Here is a 27,977-nt window from a genome sequence, read left to right as displayed (position 1 = left end):
CAAGATGAGTATCCAAATTGCAAGCCTTATGTTCAAAGCCCCCTTACTTAATTTTCCATAAGGATAGAGTTACACACAGGACCAATCTATCTTTCCTTCCAAAGGTGGTTTCAGATTCCAACATCACTCAGACTATAGACTTGCCTGTCTTCTTTCCAGATTTTAATAACAACAACTTCCACCACTAAGATGAAGCCGGAATTACAAACAAGTTCAAAATAACAAAATAAATGTAAAAACTGGCACCACGATTCATTCAGACTTTATTGAATGCAGCACTATGCTATGTAGCGCTACATTCAATAAAGTCTGAGAGAATCTTACTGTGGTTTTTACATTTATTTTGTTCTTTCCAAATTCCAACAGTAAGGGAGAATACTACCTACATTTGTTAGACGTACACAGACAGTTATGTTTTTACCTCAACAGAGCTAAAGAATTCAGGAAATCAGAACAGTTGTTTATTTCCTTTGTTGGCACAACCTTGGAGAAATCTGTTTGTAAAGTTGCCTTGTCAAGATGGCTTAGAGATTGTATTACCTTCATTTATCACAAAAGAAATCTAAAACTAACAATGCTGGTGAAGGCTCATTCCACCAGATCGATGTCCACTTTAGCTGCTTTCCATTCAAGGGCTTCCTTGGATGAGATATGTGCAGCAGCAACATGGGTTAGTCTGCATACCTTCATCACTCATTACAAATTGGATTTGGTCTCCAGGGGGAGAGATGCCTTTGGTTCTATGGTTCGCAGGAATATTCTTCCACAGGGCCACCCAGGATCTACAGTAGCTGGGGACTCTGTTCCATCATTCAAGAATCAATGAAGATTGACAACATCGGATAAGGAAGTTATGTCTTACCATAATGTTCCATCTGTGTTGTCAATCTTTATATGTTCTTCACATCCCCCACTTCTTCCCCTTCCTGGGACTCCTGATGGAGCAATCTTTGTCCTGGGTTTTCAATTTGGATGTTCCCTGGACATGGCTTCTTCATAGAGGTTAAGGTCCTCTCTTCATGTATGTATGCATATTTCCTTCTATAAGATTGCAAACTTGATCTGAGGTAATATAGACATGGGCATTATGGGTAGACCTTTAGTTCAAGAGTTTTTTGGCTGGTGCGAGCTATATAACATCTGTATCGGTTCCGAGGATCAGAACCGTAACTCATCAGTCAAGAAGAGATGAAGATCAACAACACAGATGGAACATTATGGCAAGACATAACTTCATTTTTCTCTCTCTCAAACCTTTGTTAATCAATATTATAATTTAGTAATTTAATATAACCTATCAAACCCAAAATTATATACCAAAATTAAATTATATGTGATTAGGAATAAATTGATGAAGAACCCTTTTGGTTCATGTTAAATGGTTTATAGCCAATATAATATATTTAATAGTATGTTTAAAAATGTATCTTATATTGTATTTTAATTTGTGTTTTACATTCTATTTTTGGTTTAATACATTGTTTGAACTTTGTCTGAGGAAGTTTTGTCCATCTTCTGCTGCTGCTTCTTGTTTATTTTGTGTGTAAAAAAATGTTTTTTACTGGAGAAGTTTAGTGGGACTTGGTTAATTAATTTTTCTTGCCTGGATTGGATGGGTCTGTGTTCTTTGTTAAAAGAGACATATTGCCAGGTTTAAATAATTGCATATAACAATTGCATTTTACTGTGGTTGGTATGCTTTATAACTGTGCATGTACTATCTGAAATTGCTCTGATTATCAATGTTTAATTGTATATAGTACCTGATTTTTTTTGATACTGAACATGTTTGTTTTATATAATCTAAAAAGCACAATTTATGATTTTTTTTTATATAAGCCTGATAACAGACATGTAGTAGTGTTGCCTAAAAATTCAAGAATTTTTGTGAATTTGGCTGTTGGGTTGGAGTGGAGACATGGAAGCCATGAGGTACTGATTTGTTCTGTCCCTTTCTCACTATGTTTTAGTACAAGTTGTTTACAAGTTATTGAAGACTGAAGGGGTATTTGGATGGATCTAAGTGCTGAATGTCCTCACACTGCTAGAAGAGAAAAGAATATCATTGGCAGGATCCAGAGGTACTACTGATCTGGATACTGCTTGGAATGAAATGAAAGGATCACTAATGGACAAATATGGTAGCAAATTTGACTCAGTGGACGAACTCCACAAGGTTATAACTATGTTGGTGGATTATACATCCAGATTTGATACTAAAATAAAGGAAACAGAGTCAGTAGTCTTGGAGCATTCTGATCAGCTAACTGCATATGATCAGGATATCTGGGAGCTCCAACAAAGGCTGCAAAATAAAGGGTGGTTGTAGAGATGCTGGAAAATAAGGTGATCATTTGGAGGACAGAAACTTCTAAAAAAATCTGCTGACAGTAGAAGTTACAGAAAAATCAGAAGGCTTGATTATACTTCTTCTTCTTTCGGCTTTTCCCGGTTAGAGGTCCCCACAGCGGATCAACTGTCCGCTCATGATTGGCAGTAGAGTTTTACAGTGTCAAGTTGCCAGCCCGGCGCCCAATCTTCCACAGAAGGCACACACACGCATGCACTCACGCCTAGGGCCAATTTAGAGTGTCCAATCCACCTACAGCATGTCTTTGGGATGTGGGAGGAAACTAGAGCACCTGAAGGAAACCCATGCAACCACAGGGAGGACATGCAGACTCCGCACAGAAGGCACCCCAGCCGAGCACAGACGGTACCCCAGCCAAAGGAGGCTTGATATAAAAAACAGGCTGTCATAATGATTGGTCATCCCAGTGGAATATATATTCATAGGTTGAGCCCACCAGATCTAAAAATGCCCAAACACACAGTGCAGCACTTTCTGAGGCCAATTTTGGTGTGATCTTTAAGTTATCATACAAAAGAAAATATCCTGTGGAAAATGTGGATGTCAGGAAATCAGTTGTCAGTAAATGAAAGCAAACAGTTTGTTTAGCAGGACTGCTCAGCAGGTATTCAGGTATGCAGGGCTGAGCTTCAGCCAGCTTTAAAAATGTGTTAAACTATTATTTGTCACACTGGAAGATGCAGCGGCTAAATTAAAGCAACTTTCTGCTGCTGATACAATGGTGCTTTGCAAAGACCAGTCTATTTCATCAGCAAAGGAAAGTGAAAGGGCACAGTCACAAATGTGGAAGCCTGTTGATCCATTCCCCCTACTTCACAGGAGATTCCTAGACAAATAAAAAGGCTGCACTCAAAGCAGCACTGTTAGCACAAGAACAACTGGCAACTAATTATCCTTTGCCCTGAGGTCCTACTTTCTTTATAAAACACACAAAAAGCTGTACTTTTCCTGGGTAACTTACTGGCAGCACTCATGATATCCCTCTTAGTACCTGTTGCTGACCATGGACCTAGACTTGTGGGGGGGGGTTGTACTATGCTTTAGCAGAGGTTTGTGGGGGTTGTACTATGCTTTAGCAGAGGTCTGGTCCCTTTAGTCTGATTGGCCAGTTAATCTCTGAGTCCTATCATACTTCCTTGAGCAATGCTAGTGTTTGTTATTTTGGTGTGAATGTTTCAGCACCGCTTTTAAATTACAGGACTCACTCCAACACTCCAGCCACTGGTGCAGTGTAAGCTGTTTGTATTATTATTATTATTATTATTATTATTATCAAATAACCATATGATGACAAAAATCTCTGTAACTACTGTTTATATTCCCTGGGAAATATTAATATACTGGAAGATATCCTCTATCAGATATCTAATAATATCGCTAATAAAATTGTTATACTAGGATATGCTAATGTTAACTGGCAAAATTTTACATCAAATTATGCTACCGCCAGCATTAACCTACAAGGCCTCAAACAACTCATTATTTCCACCACACACTTTAACAACGCTAACAGTAATGGCTCCTTTATAGACTGGGAATCAGTCTGTGATCCCTGTAAATACATAACATCAGTATTCCTCCCAGACTCCCTTAGTGATCATCATCCCACATTTGTCAACAGACTTATTACTCATCATACCAAACAATACCTATATAAATTGATCGATAATCTTTTTAACTTTAATCCAGATATGTTTACTCCAGATGTGTAGCTAGGCCACTTGGAACCCAGGATGATGTCCTCATTTGGTGTCTCCCACCTCTTCCAACTTGAAGATCAGACAAAAAAGCAAAGAGGTCAACACGCTGTTACAAAAGGCAGCTACTCTACATTCCCCTCAGGAAAGAATAGATGGAAAGAAGTGTTTGTTGTCCTTCATCACCAGTTCGCTATACTTTAGCTGCCTCACTTGCTGTTCTTTTGAATATATACTTAGTTTCAAAGCATGAGCAATCTCATATCCTTCAGAAAATGCTCTCTAATGCAAACTCTGTAATTCTAGCAACTAATATCTAAATATATACAACAGTATTTGAAATCTGTCCTTATTGTGAGTCTTTTTCTCCATTATTTTTTTTACTTTGTCCCCGAGCTTGCCAATGCAAAACTTGTAATGCTAGCAGCTTTTTAAATATAAACAGGCTATACAACAGTATATTTAAAATCTGTCCTAATTTGAACCTTTTTCTTTTATTATATTTTCTGTATTTTTCCCTGATTCTTTTGCTAAGAGGTTGACAGCTATGCTGCTTGTCTGGTTACCTTTCCTGAAAGACATTGCCTAGCCAGTCCAGTTGATCAGAATCCTCCTGAGGTCCAAGACAAGCTATGTAAGTTTCCCGAAGAAGACCAAGACTCTTCCCTAGTCTCAGGCTGTCCCATCCCAGCTAAATAAAAAATAAAATAACATGAAAACGTATCAATATTTCAAAGTAAATTATTTTAGTCAGCAGCTCATGCACAATCCTTTCTAATTTTGAATTTGGGTGTTGAAGACCCACCAATAGGCTTATACTGCTCACCCAGTGCCCCAGTCATAAGTCTTCCCAATGCTTTAGGGTGGAATCTGAGGCCCATCCCTTATGTCAAATGTAAGGATGAGGACATACATGATTCTAGTGATTTGAAACGGGTAGGGAGATCAACCAGGATCAGCACTTAAAAATGGAAAAGCAGCTGAAAAGCTCCTGAAAACTGCAGTTTACTTTTTCTCCATGAAAAAGTAAAATTATAGACTTTGGTGATTTCCAGTTTTTGCACCATATACAAGCTGCTAGGGTGGTTGTACCTTTTGAACCAACCTTCCCGACACCCTAAAATCCTTTAACTGGTCTAATGTCAAAACATTACTTGTGGGCGAGGCAGGGAATAAATTCAATACTATATTCTTGAATATGCTAAACACCTTTTCCCCTAAGGGATGAAAAGAATAAAGTGATAACCAAAAGCAGGGACCAATGGTGCAAAAACAACCAAGAAACGAAAGAAGGCACCACCAACCAGGAATGGGAAAAGAATAAAGGCCAACTATGCCTCCTTGCTTTCTAGTCACAGAAGAACACTCATTCATAATAGAGATAAGGCATGGAGGAAGTGAAAAATAGAAAAATCTCCTCAAAACCTACAAAGAACTCCATAATCACACCAAAAAAAGTCAATATAGATGGGAAATAATATTAGCTTGATCCTCAAAACAGTCATAAACGTAATCCTAAAAAATATTGGTCCTCCATTAAAAATATTACACCCTGGATATAATAATGTCCCTAACCCTTGCTGTATCATCTCTAACTCAGAAACAGATGCCCAATTCAACTCTTACCTCATAGTCAACTGAACAGGAAAGGAAAACTCTACCCTTGTCTGAGGTTTGCCCCAGGATTCCCTGCATTCCCTGTAGTTGTCACTGCCACTGGACCAACACAGAGTTTCTTACAAGTTGTATGCCTCATTTTCCCCAAGAGCAGTTTCTCCTTTCAGCTAGGAAACCACAGTGAAGGTGATTCTGAACACACAAGCATCCAATGCGGGTCTATATTAGAAGACCGAAGATCTTGGTCATAGGTTCATACTAGGCTATCTGCCTAGGGCATTTATAAGCCTAGCCAGAATGTGTTTGGCTTTCGCCACCCATTTTAAATTTATTTTGCTATGCCCTTTTTCGAGGTTAGTATACTGTGCCTCTGTCTAACAGTGACACAGAAGTGATACCCGGGGTAAACCTACGATCTCCCATCCACTCATCAAGATTCCTCTTGAAGAGAGTCAGTGAGGGACTCTGCCTAACCTGGACTGGGATTTTATTCCAGAGTGAAGGGAGCCTCTGGGTTATGAATCTGTCCCTCCAGCATGTCCTATTTATTTCAGTGCTGAGGTTCAAGTCTCTCGAGCACGTAGCTCGATGGGATTTGGATTTTCTGAGGTGCAGCATGTCCATTAATTCCAGGTTGGATATGGCTTTATACGTCAGGCACAGGTCGCCTCTGAACAGGCGGTATGCCACTGAGTAGAGCTGGAGTTTCTTTAACCGGGCAGCATATGGCATCTGTTTGAGCACTTTGATCCTCTTGGTGAGGTACTTTTGGGGTCTTTCCAGTTGCTGCAGGTGTCTGGTAAGGTACATCCCAAAAGGGGCATTGTACTCAATTGTGGGCCTGATGAGGGATGAGTAAAGAGGCACGATGACCTCCCCTGATCTAGATGTGAATCCCTTCATGATTAGGTGGGCTATATAAAATGTTTTTCTAACCACTTTGGCCATGTGTTTGTCAAATGAGAGATTGCTATCAACTTGGGTCCCCAGGTCCCTAATTACTTCTTCTGTACTTAATGGATTACCACCTATGTGGTAATTTGTGGGCACTTTGTTTTGCCAAAGGGATGACTATACACTTTTGGCATTTAGCTTGAGGCCATGGCTCTGGCACCAGTTGTCTGTTTCTATGAGGCCCTTTTGGAGGATGCTTGTGTCGGCTGGAGAGTCGATTATGGCGCTCAGTTTTCAGTCATCTGCGAACTTGGTCAGCCACAGTCCTTCCGTGTTGGCCTGTACCTCCGAGAAATATATATACCGAACAAGAGAGGTCCCAGGACTGAGCCTTGTGGGACACCACTTGTAACTGGTTTGGAGTCTGACATGGCTCCAGCAATTCTAACCATGTGTGTTCTGTCCTTGAGCCAGTTTGCAATCCATCTAGTGACATAGGGGTTTATATTTAAGCTGGTGAGCTTATCTATAATGCCCGAGTGGGGTATTGTATCGAAGGCTTTTGCGAGGTCCAGGTAGGCTGTGTGGACCACCTTCCCCTCGTCAATGGCCTTGGAGACTGTTTCAAAGAAATCAACCAGGTTTAAGAGGCAGGATCTGCCCTTAACAAAGCCGAACAGGGTAGGATCCAGTGTCTGTAGGTCCCCAATATCTTTATTTATGAGGTCCATGATGATCCTTTCCATAGCTTTGCAGACCAAGCTAGTCAGGCTTATGGGGGAAATGGAAAATATCGAAGTGGCTGTTAGGCAAATTCTTTCCCTGGGAAAGAATTTGCTTGGCCGCTTTGGTACTTTGCCGTTTTCGGCACTGTAGTGTGGTCTCGGAGTTGGTATATTTAAGTAGGGGGGTGTGGGAGCAAAGCCCCCCACTTAATGTAATGTTTGAAATTAATTTTTATTTATTTTTTTTTTTTTGTTGGAACAGTGATTTTTTTTCCCCTTGGAAAGAAATCACTGTTCTGACACTTCGACATTGTAAGCTTTTGCTTGCATAGGTTCGATCAATCACCATTCGCTTTTTTAAGCGTTCGGTGATTTTTAATATAGACTCTCGAATGCAGTACAAACAATGAACCTAGTATTATATTAGCAACTGAGCAGGAAAGGAGAACTCTGACCCATGTTTAAATTAAACCCAGGACCCCCCCATATTCTCTGTGTCACTGTGACTGGACCAACAAGGAGTCTCCGAGCAGTTAATCAGGTTTGTAATAGCTAATTTGTTAATTAGAAATTATAAACCTGTGTAACTGCTCTAATTAGTTAATTTGGGGTTTAATACAGTTGTAGTTTGGGGCAGCATGGGAGTGGTTACCACAAAGTCACTTCTAAAAGTGGCTGTGAGTCACTTTCTGCCCGATTTCTACCTTTTAGAGTGCTTCTGCTACTACTTGTATATAGTTTCTGCAAAATCTGCACTTTGTAGTTCTTGTTTCCAATGGTTATTTATTAGTTTTCTGAAAATATTTTTTTCAGAAAATGGGGTACTTTAAATAAAACACATGTTGAATTGTGAGGGAATAAAGGCTGCTTACAATGAATCACCAGTGCTGTAGCCTAAGCTATGTGAGTTTACCCCACCTGTACCTGTTAGCTTCCAAAAGCTTTGAGTGCCTTCACAGCATTCTTCCTGCCAGGAGTGCAGGGAGTACTGCATATAAAAGGTAGGTGGATTGTCAAAAGCTTCATAGCTTTTTTGGTGCTGAAGTGAGCATTTCATTTGTTGGGCCATCTGTTGGGAAAGCCTTCCTTATAATTTTATGGAAAACTCGGATTAAAATTTTAAGTATTTGTGTGTGTGTGTGTGTGTGTGTGTGTGTGTGTGTGTGTGTGTGTGTGTGTGTGTGTGTGTGTGTGTGTGTGTGTGTTTTTAGAAACAAAAGAAACAAAGTACAGCACTGGACATGTTTATTGGACTGCATGTGTTCTCAGTGCTTGAATGAACTTGTTGAGAGGAAAAGTTTTATTTTATAACTAAAATCCTTTCTTAAATTACTGTTAAGATTGTTTGGGAAAGGATATTATGCTTGTGAGATATTATCAGTGTACTTAACCCTGAACTCCTTATTATTCTCACTTGTATAAGTAATGGGACCTCTAGGCTACACTAGCCATTTTCGGATTCTTCCTTCTCAGCTTACCACTGAAGCACCAAATGGTCTCCTTGGTATTGCCTTCCTTAAGGCACAAAAAGAAGAAATTTTCAAAGGAGTCTTGTAAGGTAATTCTGACTCCTTCATTGCCTCAGTCATTGGTGGGTATCTCTGCTATAGCTGCTGTAGCTGATCGATATTCCTTAAACTACCAACCTTTTTCCCCCTCATCCTCTTTTTGTAGCAGCTGCAGCAATCAAAATTGGGGATTGCCAGGTCATTGGTGACTGTAGAAAAGCTCTGTGTCAGGGACAACCCAATTTGTTGCTAACGGAGGAAGGGGCTAGTGACAGGTCTTCACTTGGCTGGGAGGGGTTGTAGAAGCTGAGACCAGTATACTTAAGGGGTCTGACAGACTGGGAAGACAATGGTTAATAAAAAAACTGTTGACCTGTCTCTATCACTACAAATGGAGCAGACTTATTGGCTTTTGCAATCAGTTCTCAAGCAGGAAGAGAAAATATGTCCTTCTCAAACCTGACAGGGTTTTCCAGTCAGAAGTGAAGCCTTACAGGGAGAGGATACTTCTGAGCATTCTACTCAATTTGAACTTTCAGATTCTGAAGAATGCAATCCTTCAGAAATCCTTAAGGAACAAATCTCCTCTTCAGAAATCTTATCTAATATGAGTGAAGTTTTTTCAATGGGAACAGTGTGAATGTCTCTATTTTCCTGAGACTTCAACTGCCCTTTTGGCTTCAGATAATTCTAGACCATTGGGTTCTCTGAGTGGTTCAACTAAATTACTCCTGGCAATGAGAATCCTCCTTTTCCCCAGGGAATTCCCTTTTGCTTAAGGAACTGTTTGTGCAACATGGCATCCTAGAGAGAAATAGAACCAGTGCCAGCCAGTCTTCTAAGCAAAGTGTATTATTCAAGGATTTTTCTTGTTCCCAAGCCAGAAGGATCATGGAGACTAGTACTGGATCCAGTCTTCATGTCAGTATTTTGAAGTTCAAGATGTTGTCACTTTAGAATTTTGTACCTTTGATTCCAACTCTATTTTACATGTTAAAACTAGACCTAAAGGACACCTTTTACCACATTCCTATTACCAAACAGTTCAGGCTTTTCTTAAGATCTGCTGTATCTTACTTACATTAACAGTTCTCAGTTTTACCCTTTGGACTATCCACTGCACAAAGGGTGCTTACAAAATACCAGGCTCAAGTCATATCTCAGTGCAGACTCCAAGGCACTCATATTTTCCCATATTAAGATGACTGTCTCATTTTTGCAGGCTCTTTTTTCAGCTGTCATGTGTCTTTGACAACTGTCTAGGAACTGCTACTTAATCTGCGATTTCAAATCAATTGGCAGAAGTCTTCTCTCATTCCTTTTCACAAGATTGTATTCCTGGGATGTTTGTTGGACTGCAACAAGAGAAAAGCTTTTCCCCCTCCAAACAAAGTAGAAATGTTCCAACAGTTCTTCCTGAGTTTCATCAATTTAAATATAAAAGGGAGTTTCTCAGAATGGCATCTATTATTATCATGCTACCCTTTGCCAGACTACACATGAGGAAAATACAATAGTATCTCAGATCAGCCTGGAATCAACAGCTACATCCTTTGTCTTTTCAGATTCGAGTTTTGGAATTTGTGAGAAGGAAGACTAGATGGTGAGTTGACCAGACTGCCTGCAATCCAGGTCACCTTTCTCTCCTGTCCCCACTCTATTCAGTTACCACAGACACTTCAGATCTGACATGGGGAGAAGTTCCAACGGGAATAAAAATGAAAGCTTTGTGGGATCCTGTAGACAGACAGAAGGACATAAATGTCAGGGAGATGTTGGTTGTTATCAATGCTTTGAAAGCCTTGAATCATCTCTAGTCCCCATGACCTCTGCTAGTGTCCACAGACAACACCACAGCGATGTGGTACATAAACAATGGGGTACCAGATCCTACCCCCTTTGCAGACTAGCAATGATGTTCTGGGAGCTAGCAATTTAGCTCAGTCTGACTTTACAGGTTTCATAGATTCCATCAGTAGAAAATCTTTTTGTGGACAAGCTCAGCAGGACCAGGATAGACTTCCTACATGTGGAAACTTCATCTGGGGGTCTTCCAGGAATTGATTCATCTGTTGGAGTACCACAGGTTGATCTGTTTGCCTCCTTTCAGAAGTGACAACTAAAGAAATTATGTTCCAGGATTCCTAGCAGACAGGTGTGGAAATCAGGGGCATTTTAATTCCCATTATGACGAAAGGAGATACTGCTAGCCCAGCTAGCTGGAATTTTGTAAATAATTATATGCCATTTGCGAATATTAACATGATTTATCTAAAAGTGTAACAAAGGGAGATACTGCCAACATAGCTGTCTGGAATTGTGTAAATAATTATATGCCATTTGTGAATATCAACATGATCTATATAAGATGCTTGTGTTACAAATGTGTGTTTTCTGAGTATGTGCAATAGGTACTAAAGGAGATGAGAAAGCCTGCTACTGGAAAATTATATATAAGTAAGTTGAAAACATTGGAACCAAGATCCTCATCTCGTCTGAAAGCCTCTGGTTCTTTATTTGTGTGAGTTATTGTCCAATAGTTTGTCATAATCTTTATAAAGGTACATTTGTTAGCCATTTCTGCTTGTCTGCCGGTAGAGCCTCCCTTTCTAACAATGCTCAAGTAAAACACTTTTTAGAATGGATCTTGCATACCACCAAGTGGCTCCTCCTTGAGATCTTAATTTTGTGCTTGAAAAGCTTGCACCAGCTCATTGGGCAGATTTAAGGGTCTTAACATGGAAGACTGTCTTACTTATTGCTCTGACATCTACTAGGAGAGTATCTGAATTACAAGCACCTGTCGTAAGTCGACTGTATGTCATTTTTCATGAGGACAGGCTTTCCATGAGAACAAATTTTCTTTACTTTAAGCCAGGCCATTAAAATCCCAGTTTTCTTTCCTTAATCTAGGAACAAAAGATAAAGGATCTTTCACTCTCTGGATGTTCACAGACAGCTCTGGTACTACCTAGACAAAACATGACCTTTCAGGAAAGATGACCAGCTGTCTGACTCCTGTGAAAGTAAAAGGAAAGAGCAACCAGTGTCAAAGTTACCTTTTCTTTGTAGTTTTCTGTTGCTATTACTTTTTGTTGTGCTCACCACAAACCACTTCCAGGCAGGGTCACATGTCACTCAACATGGGCATTGACTTTTGTGGCTTTCTGAAAAGGGGTGGAGTCTAGCAGCATTCCAGAGGAGGAAGCAACTTGATCCTCAGTGCATAGCTTTACAAATCAAATCATTGCAAATTGGATTCTTCTTTCAAGTCCAGCTATGACCATTCTCCCGGACTCTTGGAATCTTTGGTAGTGCACCCCCCACACACACACACTTTTATTGTTATGCCTATCTAAGCTATGGTAATTTACCACATAGCCTAGGCAACTACAATGCTGATTCATTGTGAACATAATGGAGCTGTGTATATAATTCATTATTTTTGTTTGAAAAAGACGTTGACACAAACACCAAGTCTCGAACACATAGAACACAAATTTATTGTGAGTACGTGTTGGAGACTTGGTGTTTGTGTCAACGTCTTTTTCAAGTTTACGTTTGGATTTGTTTTTGGATTACCCCATTATTTTTGTTTCCTAGGATACATATTCTGGGCTCTGTGCTTTCATCCAAGGCAAGGAAGTGCTCTGAAGACTTTTATATTGAGTGATTCTAGCACTCTTCGTTGGGGAAGTGCCAGGAAGGCATCCAAAGCTTTTAGAAGCTTTCTGGTATAGCTGAGACAAACCCATATAGCTTAGGCTACTGCAATGGTTATCCATTTAGACTATCTACTGTTATGGTAAGTTTATTTACACAACTATAATTTCTTCTCTGTATTAAACAGCAGGGGGGGTCATGTGGTTTGAACAAGGCAGAAAAGCTAATAATTGTGCTGAGTATGGCTAATTTTACAATAATACTCTGGAATGTAAATGGTGTCACAGATATTAATAAAAGATGGGTTTTTGTGTACATAATTAGGTTTAAGTATAATTTACCCTAATACAGGAAACCCAATTTTGGATGTGGAACACTTACCGGGTGAATATACTGTAGGGGATATTATTTATCCTATCCCTTTGGATGCAAAAGAAGTCTAGCGACATTGATATGGTTTTGAGTTTTCAGTTACTAAAGTATGTCAGTGACCCTGAAGGAAGGCTTGTTACAGTAAAGGAAATCCTTCATGAGCAAATGATTACTGCCAGTACTGTGTATATTACACCAAGCACATCCTGACTAGTAACGGCAGAACTGACTGACATTTGGTGGCCTACCAGGAAGCAGTAGTAACTGGGGCTGGAGTCTGGAACTTGGACTCATCTCCTTCAGATGTTTCTGTTGGCCCTAGAACCAAGCTTTTGTCATCTGTGGCTAAAACATTTAATAAATACAGTTTTATGCATGGGATAGTGGACAAGTATAACCTCTTAGGGCTTCTGAGCAAAGTTTTTACTTACATTTCACCATGTTTTAAAACAATTTCAAGATTGACAGGGTGATGACATTTAATAAACATGATTACATGGTGTCTTGATGACATTTAATAAACATGATTACATGGTGTCTACCTTGACTACAGCACCTGCTCTCTTCACAGACCATGCGTCTCTGAGATTTTCTTTTATGATGTTGGGGTGATGGTATCCAGACACTGGACAGTAAATATTTTTCTCTTTAAGGGCAGTTGTTTGGAGTGTCAGGAGAATGTTATTTGCCAGCTGGAAAAAAATTACTTGTTTGGAACATGAACAAGTGACAAAGGATTGGAACTGTTTTATGTTCTTCCTTGCTGTTGACCTTAAAACCTATACAGATGTGGTACATAGCCAGTACAGAGCTGCACTGCAAACCCTTCTGGAAGACCTCTCAGAGGTGCAACACAAAGCAAAGGCTGTAGACTCATGTAAGGTATGTAAGATGCAGGGAATCAGAAAAAAATAACCGATATTTAACATACAAAGCATAACTGGCACATAAATCATTGAAATTAAGAGGATTTGAGCTTTCACCCACTAACAGCAAATTTTATTTATTTATTGATATTTGTTAACAGGGTTAGTCTAACTGAGCCAAAGACCCATTTTCAGTGAAGACCCGAGGAGAAAAGCTCCAATTAGTTCACAATCTTATAAAAATTAGAAGCGTAACAAAAATGAACAATTGTACAGAAGACATAACATGAGGAATATTAGCAACAGCTAACATAATTTCATACTATAAAAGAGAATAATAAATAAAAGTAAAAATAAGATTACAGAATTGGTGCAAGATTTGAGATACACTTAAAGTATTTAATAGAAAGAGACATGGTGCTGATACAATATTATGTTTTAAATCCAGGAATACATATTGAATTTAAAATCCAGAAAAAAATTATATAGAATTACAAGACAGAGAGAAAATGAGAAATAAGGGGGTGATATAGAGTAGATGAGTAAAAGTTGACTAAAATGATAGAGTTGTCATGTGGGGGTTAGACATGGGCAGGACCAAGGTTTTGTAGATAGTGTTTAAGTTCATGTTTAAACAGGTATTTTTGGGAGGTCTGTCTTATATTAAGGAGAACTGTGTTCCAGGCATGGGCTACAGAGTACTTATAGAGGGATTTTCCAATATTCTTGTTAGGTTTGCAGATATCAAGGAGGAGTTTGTCGGTTGTGTGAAGGCAATGACAGAGGGTGTAATAAGATACAAGATTAGAGATGGAGGGGCAGGAACAGGGGTCATTCAGAATGAAGTGGGTAATGTATGGTTGCTGAAGTAATAGTTGGTTAGAGAATTCGGGCCATTGTAGTGCTTTAAGGGCGAGACAGTGATGGGGATTATAAGGGAGACTAGTGGCAAATCTGGCAATTTTATTATGTTTGTTCAAGTTTGGAGAGTAGAGTAGTTTGAGTATTTGTGAGAATAGGGGCTGCATACAAAAGACAAGGTAATAGAAGAGACTGGGCTAGGGATGTTTTCGAGGAAGCTGTAAGGAATTTCTGATTACAATAGAGTAGACCAAGTTTCTGGTGTGTTTTCTGTATACACTGTTGGATGTGTACATCATACTTAATTCATCATCAATAATAATGCCTAGTAGTTTGGTATGGGGTTCAGGTTTAATGATGGTATTGTTGGGAAAGATGATGGAAAAGGAGGATTTGTGATGTGCCAGTGTTTTAGGAAGGAAGAGAAGGAGTTTAGTTTTTTAGGATTAAGTATGAGTTGGTTGTCAGAGAGCCATGTTTTGACTGAAGAAAATGAGTTCTGAGTTAGAGAAGAGATCAGGGATGATATGGGCAGTGGTAATAAGAGTAGAATCATCACCATATTGAAGGAGTGTTGTGAGGTTACAGACAGAATGTAGATTGTTAGTGAAATATTGAACAAGAGGGGACCTAAGATGGATCTTGTGGAACACCAGTGTTGACAGGTTGGAAGGGGGAGAAGACAGTTTGACAGCAAATGGATTGTTGCCTATTGGTGAGGTAACTTGAGAACCAGTTTAAGGAGGAAGTGGAGAGCTGGAGGTTGGAAAGTTTAGTTAGACGTTTAGAGTGAGAGACAGTGTTGAAAGCTTTAGAGAGATCAAGAAATAAACAGGAGACTAACATGTTGTTGTCCTGGGCCTCAGCTTCTGTATGGGTGAAAGAAAGTAGTGCAGTGGAAGTGCTGTGGTGGGGTCTAAAGCCATGTTGGGTAGATGTAAGTAGGTTATTATCAAGCAGGTGTTTCAGTAACTGGGTGTGAATACACTTTTCCAGAATTTTGGAAACTGGAGACAAGATGGCAATGGGCCTACAATTAGATGGACAGGTAGAGTTTCCGCCTTTATGAAGATGAGTAGTGTAGAAGGATTTCCATATATCCGGGACACAGGCATCAGTAATGGAATGATTTATGAGTATGGAGATGGGGTAGGCAATAGATTCTGCAGCAGTTTTAAGAAAGAAGGCAGGCAGTTTATCAGCAAAGGGGGAGCAAGTTTTGAGTTTGGAAAGGAGAGATTTGATGAAGGAGGTGAGGACAGGTTTGAATGAGAAGGTATTGAAGGGTGTCATGTTTGGGGATGAAGGGGGGTAGTGGAAGTATTACTATTTTGTGTATCGAGAGGAGTTAAGTTGGGGGATAAATGAGGGGAAGATGATGTATTATTATTTTGTGTACATTTTTTGGATTGTTTCAATGAAATAGTTAAGGATAGTAGCAGTTTCAGTAGCAGTATTCTGTGGGAAGGGGTTGGGAGTTGGAGGATTACCAGGATAAAGAAGATGATTAATGGAACTCCAAAATTTTATTGGATTTTTATGTGGGTTGCATTGGTTGCGACAGAAGAATTTTTTTTTCTTGTCATTGTTAAGTTTTTTGGACAGGTTTCTGAGCTCCTTATATATTTGAAGTAGAACAGGGGACTTATTTTTGGCTGAGGCTTTCCCGATACTGTCTCTTTTATGTATAATGGAGTGGGTATGTTTTGTGAGCCAGGGGACCAAGTTAGCTTTTATTCTGATTTTCCTGATAAGTACCCATGGAGTTAAGTATGTCTAGGAATATTTTATTAAAATATGTTATGGCCTTGTTGAGAAGTAGGTGTTGAAGGAAGGACCATTTTACATTAGACAATGTGGAATTAAAAGTATCTGGGTTGAATTGGTTGAGTTTATGACAATCTCTATAGAGGTGGTCTTTACGAGTATGTTTGAAAAATCTATGTTTAAAGTACGGGGAATGGTCACTAAGAGAGTTAAGAAGTATGCCAGGGTTATGATAAAGGTTGGGATCTGAGGTAAGAATCCAATCCAGGGTAGGTCTAGAGGTGGAGTTTTTGTTAGTATGAGTAAGGGAGGATATGAGTTGGTGGAAGCCATAAAGGTTGAGACTATGACTAGGAGATGAAGTAGAAAGTTTGGCCCAATCAATGTTAACGTTGTTAAGAAGAATGGTTTCATATGGAATATGGTGAGCAAGCCAGGAGAGAATGTTCTTGAGGATGGGGATATTGTTTCCGGGAGGTGTGTAGATGGAGGCTATGGCAAATATTTTATGTGGATTTAGATGACAATTAATGATAAGAAGTTCTGCAGGCTCAAAGTTGGGTATAGAAATTGAGAGTGGAGAGAGAATAAGTTATTTGGTATAAAAGATGGCAACACCTCCACCCGTCTTATTGGTTCTGTCGGAGTGGAAAATGTTATAGTGTGGAGGTAAGATTTCTGCATTTGAGAGATGGGGTTTCAGCTTGGTTACAGATAGAGTTAAGATATGGGAGGAGATGTTGGCAATCCAGGAATGAAGCTCTGTGATTTTGTTTACTAGGCTTTGGCTGTTTAAGGAGAGAATATGTAATGATTTAAGGAAGGAAGGGAGGGGGGGTAGGGAGGAGGACTGGTGAGATGTATCATTGAGAGAGGCAGGGGCTAGAGGTCCTGGGTTGGGGTGGATGTCCCCACCTAGGGGAAGTTTCAATCATACCTCTCAACCTCTTAGCACAAGAAGTCTGGACAAAGCCTGACAAAATGGTTGGAAAAAGACATAAAAATAGGGACAATTTTTAAATATTGCTCTTATAAACTTAGAAAGTTGCTAGAATAACAGGATTTGTGTTAGCATGCATTTTTTCTGAAAGATATGAAGTCTGAAACCCAAATGCATGTCATTATTTAGTGACTTCAGGCCTTAGATCATCAATTTTTACGAGGAACAGACCAAAGATATGAGGCAAAAATCTGGACATTCTGCAAAAATCTGTACAGTTAAGAGGTATGGTTTCAAGGAAAGTAATAATGTATGTGAGGGGGTGTAAGGTACCAGTCCTTCTTGGTTTTGGAATGGAAGTATGGGAGGTGATTGGAGATATGTTAATCTTGAAAAGGTGTCTATGTAGGATATGAAAGATAGATGAGGAGATGAGCTGTAGGTGAGGGAGGGTGCTGGTGATGTGGGTATTTAGCCTTACAGATTCATAAGCAAGAGGTGGAACGTCAAGTCCAACAGATCAGGGATATGAGCAGAGGATAACATGGCAGTCTTTATAAAGTATTATTCAGGACATTATTCAAGAGGGGATGAATCCTACTCTTCCCTTGATGATATTAAAAAACAGTGAGGGATATAAATGCTGAGAACCTAATGCTCCCCAGGACTGCACCAGAGGTGATTGTCTGGAGGCAAGATGCTGAGGCAAGACGCTATACTTCTGTAAATATATAAAGGGGGTGGAGGGAAGTTTATAGCTAACTTTCTTGTATTAGCAAATAAAATTTTAGAAAATGGAGTCCCTCCCTCCTCTTTGAATGAATCAATTATGGTGGTTTTATCTAAGTCAGGCAAGGATCCCTTCCTACTCTCATAGAACCACTTCTATTTTAAACCATTACTATTAGGTCTTTGTAGCAGTTGTGGCACAAAAGTTGGCTAAAGTTCTACTCCAGCTCATTAATTCAGACCAGACAGGCTTTATTAGTGGTATATGCACATTTGATAATCTTATCGGAGTTTCATTGATTATTGAAAATTCTTCAGTTTTCCAACAACCTTTATTGCTAACCAGCTTAAAATGGAGATAAAGCATGTGATAGACTCAGGTAGAGTTTCCTTTAGGAAACACTGGCTATGATGGGATTCCCTGAAAAGTTCATCAACATGTTATCTCAGTAATATAAAGGTTTCTCAGCTAAAGTAAAATTGAAAGTTCTTTCAAAGGCCATAGTCATACACAGGGGTACTACATAGGGATGCCCCCCCCATTGTTGCAATATACCTAGAACTATTGGCAGTAATGTTAAGGACCTCACACTTGGTAGGTTACATACTTTGGAGAATGAGTCATAAATTAGCTTTATACATTGATGATCTTTTGGTTTCCTTATTTCCTTTGAAAATCAGTGACAAGTATTCAGAGTATAAAGTAAATCCCAATGACAATTATTCAGAGTATAAAGTAAATCCCAGCAAAAAAAAAAATGGTACTTATGTATTATCGCAACCAGATTTTTGCGATCATAAAGGTTGCTTCCCGATAATGAAATGTGACCGGTAATGTTTTAAAAATGGGAGACAATGTGTTTGCTTTGACAAGGAAGGGTCTTTTATGCAGGATTATGAATAAAAATTAAAAAAATACTGAAGCTGTCTATGCATGCACTTCCCTAGCGGCAGCCTGTCATGCCATCTTCCCAGTTACTGTAACTTAATGCTAAATGAACTGAACAGGTTCTGACCATACAAAAATGTTGTTAATGTCATGATAAAATGTTACATGGTGTGGTTTTCTTTAACAGTGCATGCTGTGTTTTCTGCATTGGCATGTTCAGAGAAAACCACATAGTACTTCATTGATTACTGTCTTGAGTAGTGTTGCAACAATCACTATCACTAGGTCTTTCTGTTTCTCTGCGGTGGGAATTTCTCAGCAAGCCCAGTTACTATTTCTTCTAAACAGTGTTTTTTTTTTTTTTGGGAAACTTGCGTATCACGCTACATGTCTGTTAAAGTAAGAAAAACAGAGTATTATACCAGTCACAGTACAATAATGACACAGCTGTGATGGCCAAAGGTAAGTCTAACCATTACCTGACCGCATTTGCTGGCAGGAAGAAAGGAACGTTCAGCGAGCGGAGTTGCAATAATCGACATGCTGTCAGTACACTGCATAAACAGACAGCGACAGTAGGGGTTTTGTACATTATATTGATAACAGTCCAGAAAAGAGCCTGTGCGATTAAAGAAAACACACCATGTAACTTTTTAAAACCATTACGGGGAATATTTCAGGATCGGAAACCAGCCAGTAATCCAGTGCCAAATCTGGTTGCGATAATACCTAAGTACAAATATATATATATATATATATATATATATATATATATATATATATATATATATATATATATATGTATGGATCTAGTTCACAATCCCGAAATTTCAGAATGCCGACAACCATATAGCTGACACCATATGACCGACATCCGAAATCTCTACATTGTAAGTAGACCATTTAAAAGGAAAATAAAATTTCCTTTCAACTACTAGCAGGGGGGCGATGCTCCCCTGTACCCCCTATGGGGGGCTCTGTCCCCCACCGTAACTTTAATATACCAACTCCGAGATCGCACTACAGTGCAGGAATGGAAAACTATAGTGAGAAGCTGGTTCCGCATTGTTGGCATTCCGAATGTCGATCATATGGTGTCGGCGATATGGTTGTCGGCATTCTGGAGTGAAAGCAATGTCAGGTAGACCCATATATACCTTCCTTACAAAATAAAAACTTCCCCTTCTTGGAAAGTACTGACAAGATGTGTTATGTAGTGATACAGCTGAGGGCTACCTTGTCTGCATCTTCAGAATGCACTTTTGGTGAAATATTGTCAAAAGTCAAGGAATATAGGCATAGATGGAAATATCTTTGCCAGGATATGATTCAAAGAGTACATGGAATAACATGGTTTGTTTTACCAGTAGCCATCATGAGTTCCTATGGAGTATGATTGGTCTGTTGTATAGAATTCTTTTAACACTTAGAGAAAAACCTCTCGACAAATATAGGTTCATGTGGGGTGGGATTTAAGTTCTGAAATAAGTAGGTCAGACTAAAATTAATTGCTATCCCTAGATATGCAACCCACTCAAGAAAGTTCAGATTTTTCAGGTGGCAATATCAGTTTGTATTTTGATATGCCTGCAAAGATACCCAGGCTTTTCACTCCAGTTGTTGGAAGTGTAGATTTGTGTTTTTGAGAGCTTATATGCATATAGTCTGAGAATGTTCAGCTATGGGGGCTTTTAAAGTGATTCTTCAGAACATCCGTGACATCATTTGGCAAGGGCTGTCTCTGCCAGGCCATTTTTTATTGGGTTATACATCATTGCGTGGAGTTAGTTCCTGTGGTATAAATGTTCTGAATTTTCTTATGCTGGGGCAAACAAACGTATAATGAAAAGATGGAAAATAACCATCTCGCCACCTATACAGATTTGTAGTGATTAATGGATGAGCATGCTGAGAACTTGCCTCACAGGATTCTGACCTTAAAGATAAAGCATACATAGAGCTGAAGGAGTTTATCATGGAGAGAAGAGGATAAGAATTAAGTGGGATAATCTGATTCTCCCAACAGATCAAGGTTTAGGATTTACTGGTTTGAAGGGATTATTAGTGCTACACAGTTAAGGCTTATGTGCGTAACACAAGCAGAAGGTTATAATTCAAAGTGAAAAGGGATGATGATAAAGCAGGGGGGGTTCAAGACTTAAAAAGAGAGTGGGATTTTGGGTGCAGCTCCTAGAAGAGAGTAGTAACCATGCAGAATATTATATTCATAAAGTTGCAGAAAGTATATAAAGAACTAAACCAACACTGGAGATGGAAAAATTAAATTTTGACAAAAGGGATGACTGCAAATAGAGACACAAGCAAGGGGGGAGAGGCTGGAATTTACTGGTGAAAACTGGCAAAGGGACCAAAGTATTGGGAGCAAATAATTAGAGAGGAAAAATGTGATAGAGTGGGATGAGGCAAAAAGGAAGTTTGGACTGCAAGGTAGAGACTGCCTTCCTTATCAGATATTATATCTCATATGTCTGAATATATGGAGCTTTTCACCCCAGGCCTCCGCTGAAAATGGGCATATACCCAGTCGGACTTTCCCGGTCAACAAATGTAAAATAAAATAAATAAATAACTATTGATAGCAGAATATAGAAAAAGAGAAAGGATAGAAAAGTCCAAACTGAAAGAGTTTTTAGTTGACTCTAGTGCAAAAGCTGCTGTGAAAAGGGGATAATTAGTAGGACATATAAATATTGCATGATATCTGTAAGAATCAGCGAAGGTTATAAAAGTTTGGAAAAGAGACTGCAAAAGCAATTTACAGGGGAACAATGGGAGGACATATGTATGGATCCCACGTATGCAGCAAAGTCCAGTAGGTTTAGGATTTTTGCTTGGAAGCATATGTATTTTTATACCCCAGGCAGACTCTAGAATATTTTCCTTGGATCAATGGCAAATGTTGGAGATGTGATGTGGAAGAAAGAGTTAACTGGAATCTTATATTTTGAGAGTGTAATGAGCTGTCAGATTTTAAAAATTCCCCGCAGAATTACTCTCACAGAAACATTTTAGGAGCAATTGGCTATAACTAAGGAAATGATTCTTTTGAGCTGGAACACAGGATCTAAACTGCCTAGACATAGTAAGGCCTTATTAATTTTAATTTTAATAGCTGCCAAAAAAATCAGTTACTAGAAAAAGAAAATTAAAACATGCAGGTATGTTAGGTGACTAGGGCATTATGGGTAAAGGGAATAGCTCGAGAGTTTCAGTGTTCCACGAGCTGGAAGAAGCGGCCAAGCAGGATCTGAGAGTCGGATCTGAACCCAACAGTTGAGGAAGAATGAAAATGGACAATAAAGATGGAAAGTTATGGTGAGTACATAACTTTTTTCATGTTTTTCTGAAAAAAGGGTAAAGCGCAAAAGAAATGAGTTCGCTGGAAAGCTTTTAAGGCCAATCACCATGGTAATTTTCAAGTGCAATAGGCTTTGATCTATACCTTTAGTCATTCATCAATAGGACTTGTTTAAACTGTTTTAATTTTTATGTACTGTTGAAGTTTGATTTGTTGATTTGCTTTCTCATTGTACTGATTTTTACTAAAAGATTGTTTTGGAATAAAAAAAATAATTTTAGTGAATTTGTTTCATTTGCAGATATGATTTCTATACTTAATTTATTCATTTATTAAATGGAGTTTTATTGTAATTCCATCTGAAGTTGTGTGCGATTTGCCTACTTCTGTCCTCCATCTCCTTCTAAATTCTCATTTTTTTAATATCTTACATTAATTTTTTGAACTGTGTAGGTGCCCTACTGGACTTACATACCTCCATTTCAATGATGAGAGGTCACTGTCTTTGTTTTGTGTTTGCCAGTGAATGGTTACGCCCATACTTCAGTAGGAAATAAGTAATAAGGGAAGGCTTAGCCATGTCTATGTTCACTAGATGCATTGATGACAGTTAATTAAAAGTGGTCTCAGGGCACAGCCTCAGGTCAATTCATCTGAAAATCTAATAACACATCTCTGCCCATAGCCCTCTCTTAACCTGTAACTGCCCCAGCAGTCAGGATGGTGATGAGTCAGGGTAGTGCCTCATCTTTCAAGACCATGTCTTTTTGTATTCTTATATCCAGTTTCCTGGGGATGGGTGTACAGAGGCTCCTGATATACCAAACCTGCAGTTGTTACAATATGCCTGTTACTATCCTTATTATTTAAGCTACTTCTTGCTGTCATTCCAATATTTTTCACTGGAGACACTGCTGCAACAGAAGCTTGGAGCACTTTCACTCCATTCACCCCACAACCACTATCACTAGAAAAGGCTAACTGAAGACACTCATCCCTTCCATGTTCTCTGCCACATAGGCTGCTAGTCAAACCTAGATTTTCAGAATCATAGACAATTGCCTTACTTTGGTACCAGTAAGACAGTCTGTATTTTTAGGATATTTAATGCGATTATTAGTCATGAATGGGTCTTTTAAAAGCATTAGTCATATGGAAGCTTTAGGATTTAACACTGACGCATGATTACATGCCAGCTAAATGGTGTTGCTCAACAGTAATGCAAGAAGCACAAAAGAAAGGGAAGAACCCAAGACTGAAACAATATTACTAGTAACTGTCTTGTTAGTAAATAGCTGACAGAAGGGTGCAGATAAGTTATTCCTGATTACTGATGTGTCGTTACAAGGAAACAGAATAACTTTAAAAATAAATTCAAAAATTAGAATTACAGAACTCATTATATTTAATATATAGCTATAAGGAAGCAAAATACCGTTAAATGAAAAAATAAAACTACAGAAATCACTATATATTCCTTGTTTGCTTTTTGTAGCAATTGAACTGATTAAAGACCTCATGGAGTATGAAGTCCGCTCAGCTCTGCTAAGTGGTTTAGTAAAACTGCTAAAACCTCCAAAGGACAATGACAACAACAGACCTGGAATACTAACTGGTATGTTTCTTTCTCAAAATGGAAAATTCTGTTCAGGTATGAAGTGACATGCATGCTAATAATATACAAAGTCTTATAAGTTACCAAATTGTTTTTGCACTCCAGTTCACTGCAGAATCTTTTTTCTTTGTATGCATTTCTTTAGTATGATTTCAATGTATACATATCTTTTGATCTGATGTAGTCATTTTTATTCATTTCTCAATGTACAGGTTCAGATCCAACTCGTCCACTTTCTTCTATAGACTTTAGGATCTGACTCCCAAGCTCCTCCCTTACTCATAATGCCCCTGACCACTGCAATACCTCAGATCTCATTTGCCACTCTTCAGGTTTGGATGGGATTGCAATCTCTCGAGCTAGGGTTGTTAGTGAATGTGATTTAAAGCTTGAATTTTTCAGTACCTGTTTTATCTAAAACCTTTTGATCTTTAATTAATATCTCTCTTGCCCTTTAGACCAGTTCTTTTGGTATTCTTTATCTGCTGTAGCTGGTAGTTTTTTTCCCCATCCTCTCTCTTTTTTCTAAGATCTACCATTGTTGGTATTTCTGTCTTTCCTTCTTCCTAAAAAAAATGTTGTTGTTATGTATTACTATTTATTTCTTTTAGTGCTTGTTAGTTCTTTTGTGTGACGTTAGTACTTACACCTAACCAACTTTACTGAGTGTTGCTGTTGTTTCTATTTTGTTCCAGTATGGCAGAGTTCAAGTCGACTGGATTCAAAAAGTACACTTCCTGTTGGTATAAGAGTCCTAATTTTGATGCCAACAAGGAATGCGTTTATTGTTTGGGGCCAGCACATCTGGACACTTCTTGTTCGATTTGTGTGGCTTTTAATATTAGAGCTCTTAGTGACAGGTGAAATAAGTTGATTTTGAAAGGTCTCCTTCTGGCCTCAGTGTCCTCTACTACTTCGTCTCCATCAGGGGCTAAAACCCCCTCTGAAAAGTGCTCTACTGCCCAGTCTCCTCACTCTGCACCTCCGTTGGAACCACCTAAGAAAGTGGCTAAGTCCTCAGATCCAACACCACCATTAGTCTCATCTCCTCTGCCTCGAGCTCCAAGATTTTCTCTGGAGCTGATATCACCAAGGTTAAAGTCTCCATTTTTATAAGAGACACCAAAAAGGTTATCTAGACCACCCTCTACCTTGTCATCTGTTAGGTCATCCCAAATTATCTCTGAAGCAGAGGTGGACAGGATGATGAGAAAGTTCCTCAGGACACAGATCCAGATGGGGGTCTTGCTAGCTCTGTCTCCCATCAGATCCATGAGAGTAAAGTCTTTTTTTCAACCTGTTGTTACTCCTTCTCTGATCCAGACTTCCATTTCAGGGTCATTGGATTCAAAGATCCCTACAGTTGAGCCATTGGATCCGAAAGTTCTTGTTTCTTCCACTCTGAGAATGTCCCTGATCTGACTGGCTCCTACTCTCTCAAAACCAGATTGTTCTTGGAGCCAAAACATTGTTGTCAGATGTGAGGGGCAGACCTCAATTCCAAAGTTTTCAGAGCCATCGCTTCCCCTCAGCGCTTCGGCACTTGACAGCTTGGCTCCGACTCCCCTTAAAAGCAGAGGGTTGGGGAAGGCTCAGAATTGCCTGCTTTGAGAGCCTCGGCTCTCAGCAGTCTCTCCTTGGTCTCTCCTGGTCCTTCTGCCTTTGAAGTGGCGGAGAGGGTTTTCTCTCATCCGAGATTAGCCTCAAGTCTTTAACCATTGGATCCATTCCTTGCTCCCCTATGGATCCTGTGCCTGAGTAGCCTCATCCTGCCCCTCAGGGATAGTCAGCCAGAGTGAGCTTCCAGCCAGTTCCCACCCAGGAGCTCCCTGCCTCTTCTGATATCTAACCAGAGTATCCCACTGAAGAGGCCCCTCAGAAGAGGATGTGCAAGAGGAGGCACTTAAATTCCCAGCAGGAATCTCTTACAGAAAACACCGATTTTAATGAAGGGGAAGGGTCCCCCAGAGCTCCACCTGAGGACATCTCTTTCAGAGAAACCCTTGAAATCCTTCACCAGAAAGGTGGTTGATCTTCCCAAACCCCTTCCTGGGATGATTTGGTGTCTTTGGAAGCCTTCAGGTCTGGACCTTCTATGTCTTGGGTTGCCCCCCCACTGATGAGCTTATAGACCTTGTCTCCTGCAGAGCATGGAAGGAACCTGACTCTGTGTTACCAATTCCCAAACACCCTGATAAAATTTTGAGCACCCCCCCCCCCCACTAATAGACAGTACTGGACAAAAGGGGTGCCTGTAGATGCCATGTTTGTTACGGCAGCTACCAAAAAGGAACTAGCTGAACAGAGAGCCTCTGTCCACCCCCCCCCCTTCCAATAGAGAATCTAGGGCTTTGGACAGATTTGGGAAGGGAGTATATGCGTCAGCAAAATTTGCCCTACATTCACTGAACTACCTGGCACATTTCACAAGATTATAGAGGGACTTGACGAAGAGCCCATGTCCACAGAGAAACAGAAGTCTTTTTCTTCATGACTGCCCACCCTACAATCCATTATAAATGCTTGCATGAGATTAATCTCACATACAGCTGAAGTTACCTCAAGGACCACTGGTTCAGGCATAGCCATAAGGAGACATGCCTGGATGCAATTGTGTGATTTGTGGAACCTTTCAAGGCGTCATTCATCAATGCTCCTTTGGATGGATTTTCCTTGTTTGGATCCAGCATAAAAGAGACTCTTTCCTGCAGTGAACGGGATGGAAAGACCTTGTCTGCCATCTGAATCCACTTTTTTACCCCACAGAGATCTTTCTCTAGGAATCAATATGGTAGGAAAAAGATGTGGTTCCAGAAGTCTCAAGGTCCTTTTCAGAAGTCATGTTGAGATTTTTTTCCCCCAGAGGTGGGAGGGAATAGCTACAATGGTAGATGTCACCCACGTGGTAGAGGGGGGTCTGCAGAATAAAGGATCTCGAGATTCCTTTTTGGACAGGTCATTTCAAGTGCTCCTGAAAGGTTACCTCGATGTCCCTCTCAGGAGGCAGTCGGGGGGCACTTATCCCTGCACCTAAAAGCCTAGATAGCCATCACAAAAGATTTTTGGGTGCACAGGATCATATCCAGAGGACATTTTATTCCCTTTTCCCAACTGCCTCTAAAGAAAAGAAAATGTCTCCTCTATGTTCCACCCAATCAGATGGTGCTTGCAGCTATAGAAATCCAAAAACTGCTAAACAAAGGACTCATCCAGGAGGCCCGCTAGACCAAAGAGGATCTGGAATTTACTCAAGGTTTTTTTTTAGTGCCAAAGAGAACAGGGGACCCGAGACCTATATTGGATCTCATTTATCTAAATCAGTTTGTAAAGAATGTCTCATTCCAGATGGTCACGATAGAATCCATTCTGCCCTTCCTGCAGAAGAATGGCTGGATGTGCTCAATTAGTGTTCAAGATATGTACCATCACATCAAAATGAACAGGTACTCTTGAAGATATCTATGCTTCCGGCTGGGAGCCAGTCATTATCAATAGGAACCCTGATCTTCGGTCTCAGCACAGCCTCCAGGGTGTTCACCAAATGAATGGCAGTTGTAGCAGCTCACCTCAGGCTGCTCGGATTCAGAGTGTTTCTTTACTTGGATGACTGGCTCCTCACCGCACTGACCACGCATCTGCTAGTAAAGACCAGAGACTATTTGCTCAAGTTATCTCGCTAACTGGGAATCACTGTCAATATAGACAAATCACAACTTCAAACAGTCCAAGTCTTGGAGTTCATGGAGGCTCAGTTAGACACTGTCAATTCTTTAGCTCTTCTGCCTCTAAGCAGAAATCTTACACTGAAGATGTATGTCAGGCACATTTTTTTCTCTTCCTTCTCCACCAGCAAAACTTGTCCTCAGAGCTTTAGGATCGATGGCTGCTGCAATTACTTTAATTCCTACTGCATGCCTCCACATGAGAATTCTACAATGGACCCTAGCAGTACAATGGTCCTTTTATCAACACTCTTTAAGACATCCAATAAAACTGTCCCAGGCTTGTAGAAAGTCTCTTCTTTGGTGGATTCAATCCAAGGAGATCAGTCAAGGATGTCCTGTTATCCTTCCTCCCCCAAATGCCACTTTGACTATGGATGCCTCCCAGTTGGGATGGGGGGCATTACTTGAGACAGGGTGTT

At 39.7% G+C, this 27,977-nt stretch overlaps 1 protein-coding gene across 2 annotated transcripts in view; it reads left to right on the top strand.

Annotated features, from left to right (window-relative positions):
* ARMH1 (armadillo like helical domain containing 1) overlaps positions 1–27,977 on the top strand; it is an 859,505-nt gene that overhangs the window by 570,372 nt on the left and 261,156 nt on the right. For both annotated transcript variants that reach the window (XM_044085339.1, XM_044085338.1), the window contains exon 7: positions 23,714–23,833. In XM_044085339.1, coding sequence (XP_043941274.1) covers positions 23,714–23,833 — 120 coding nt within the window. The remainder of the gene's footprint in view (positions 1–23,713; positions 23,834–27,977) is intronic.

The sequence above is a fragment of the Protopterus annectens genome, chromosome 10.part0, assembly GCF_019279795.1.
Source record: "Protopterus annectens isolate FY-2018-M chromosome 10.part0, PAN1.0, whole genome shotgun sequence".
NCBI classification, from domain to species: Eukaryota; Metazoa; Chordata; order Ceratodontiformes; family Protopteridae; genus Protopterus; species Protopterus annectens.
The sequence above is the reverse complement of the archived record's forward strand: the minus strand, read 5'-3'. Positions and strand labels throughout refer to the sequence as shown.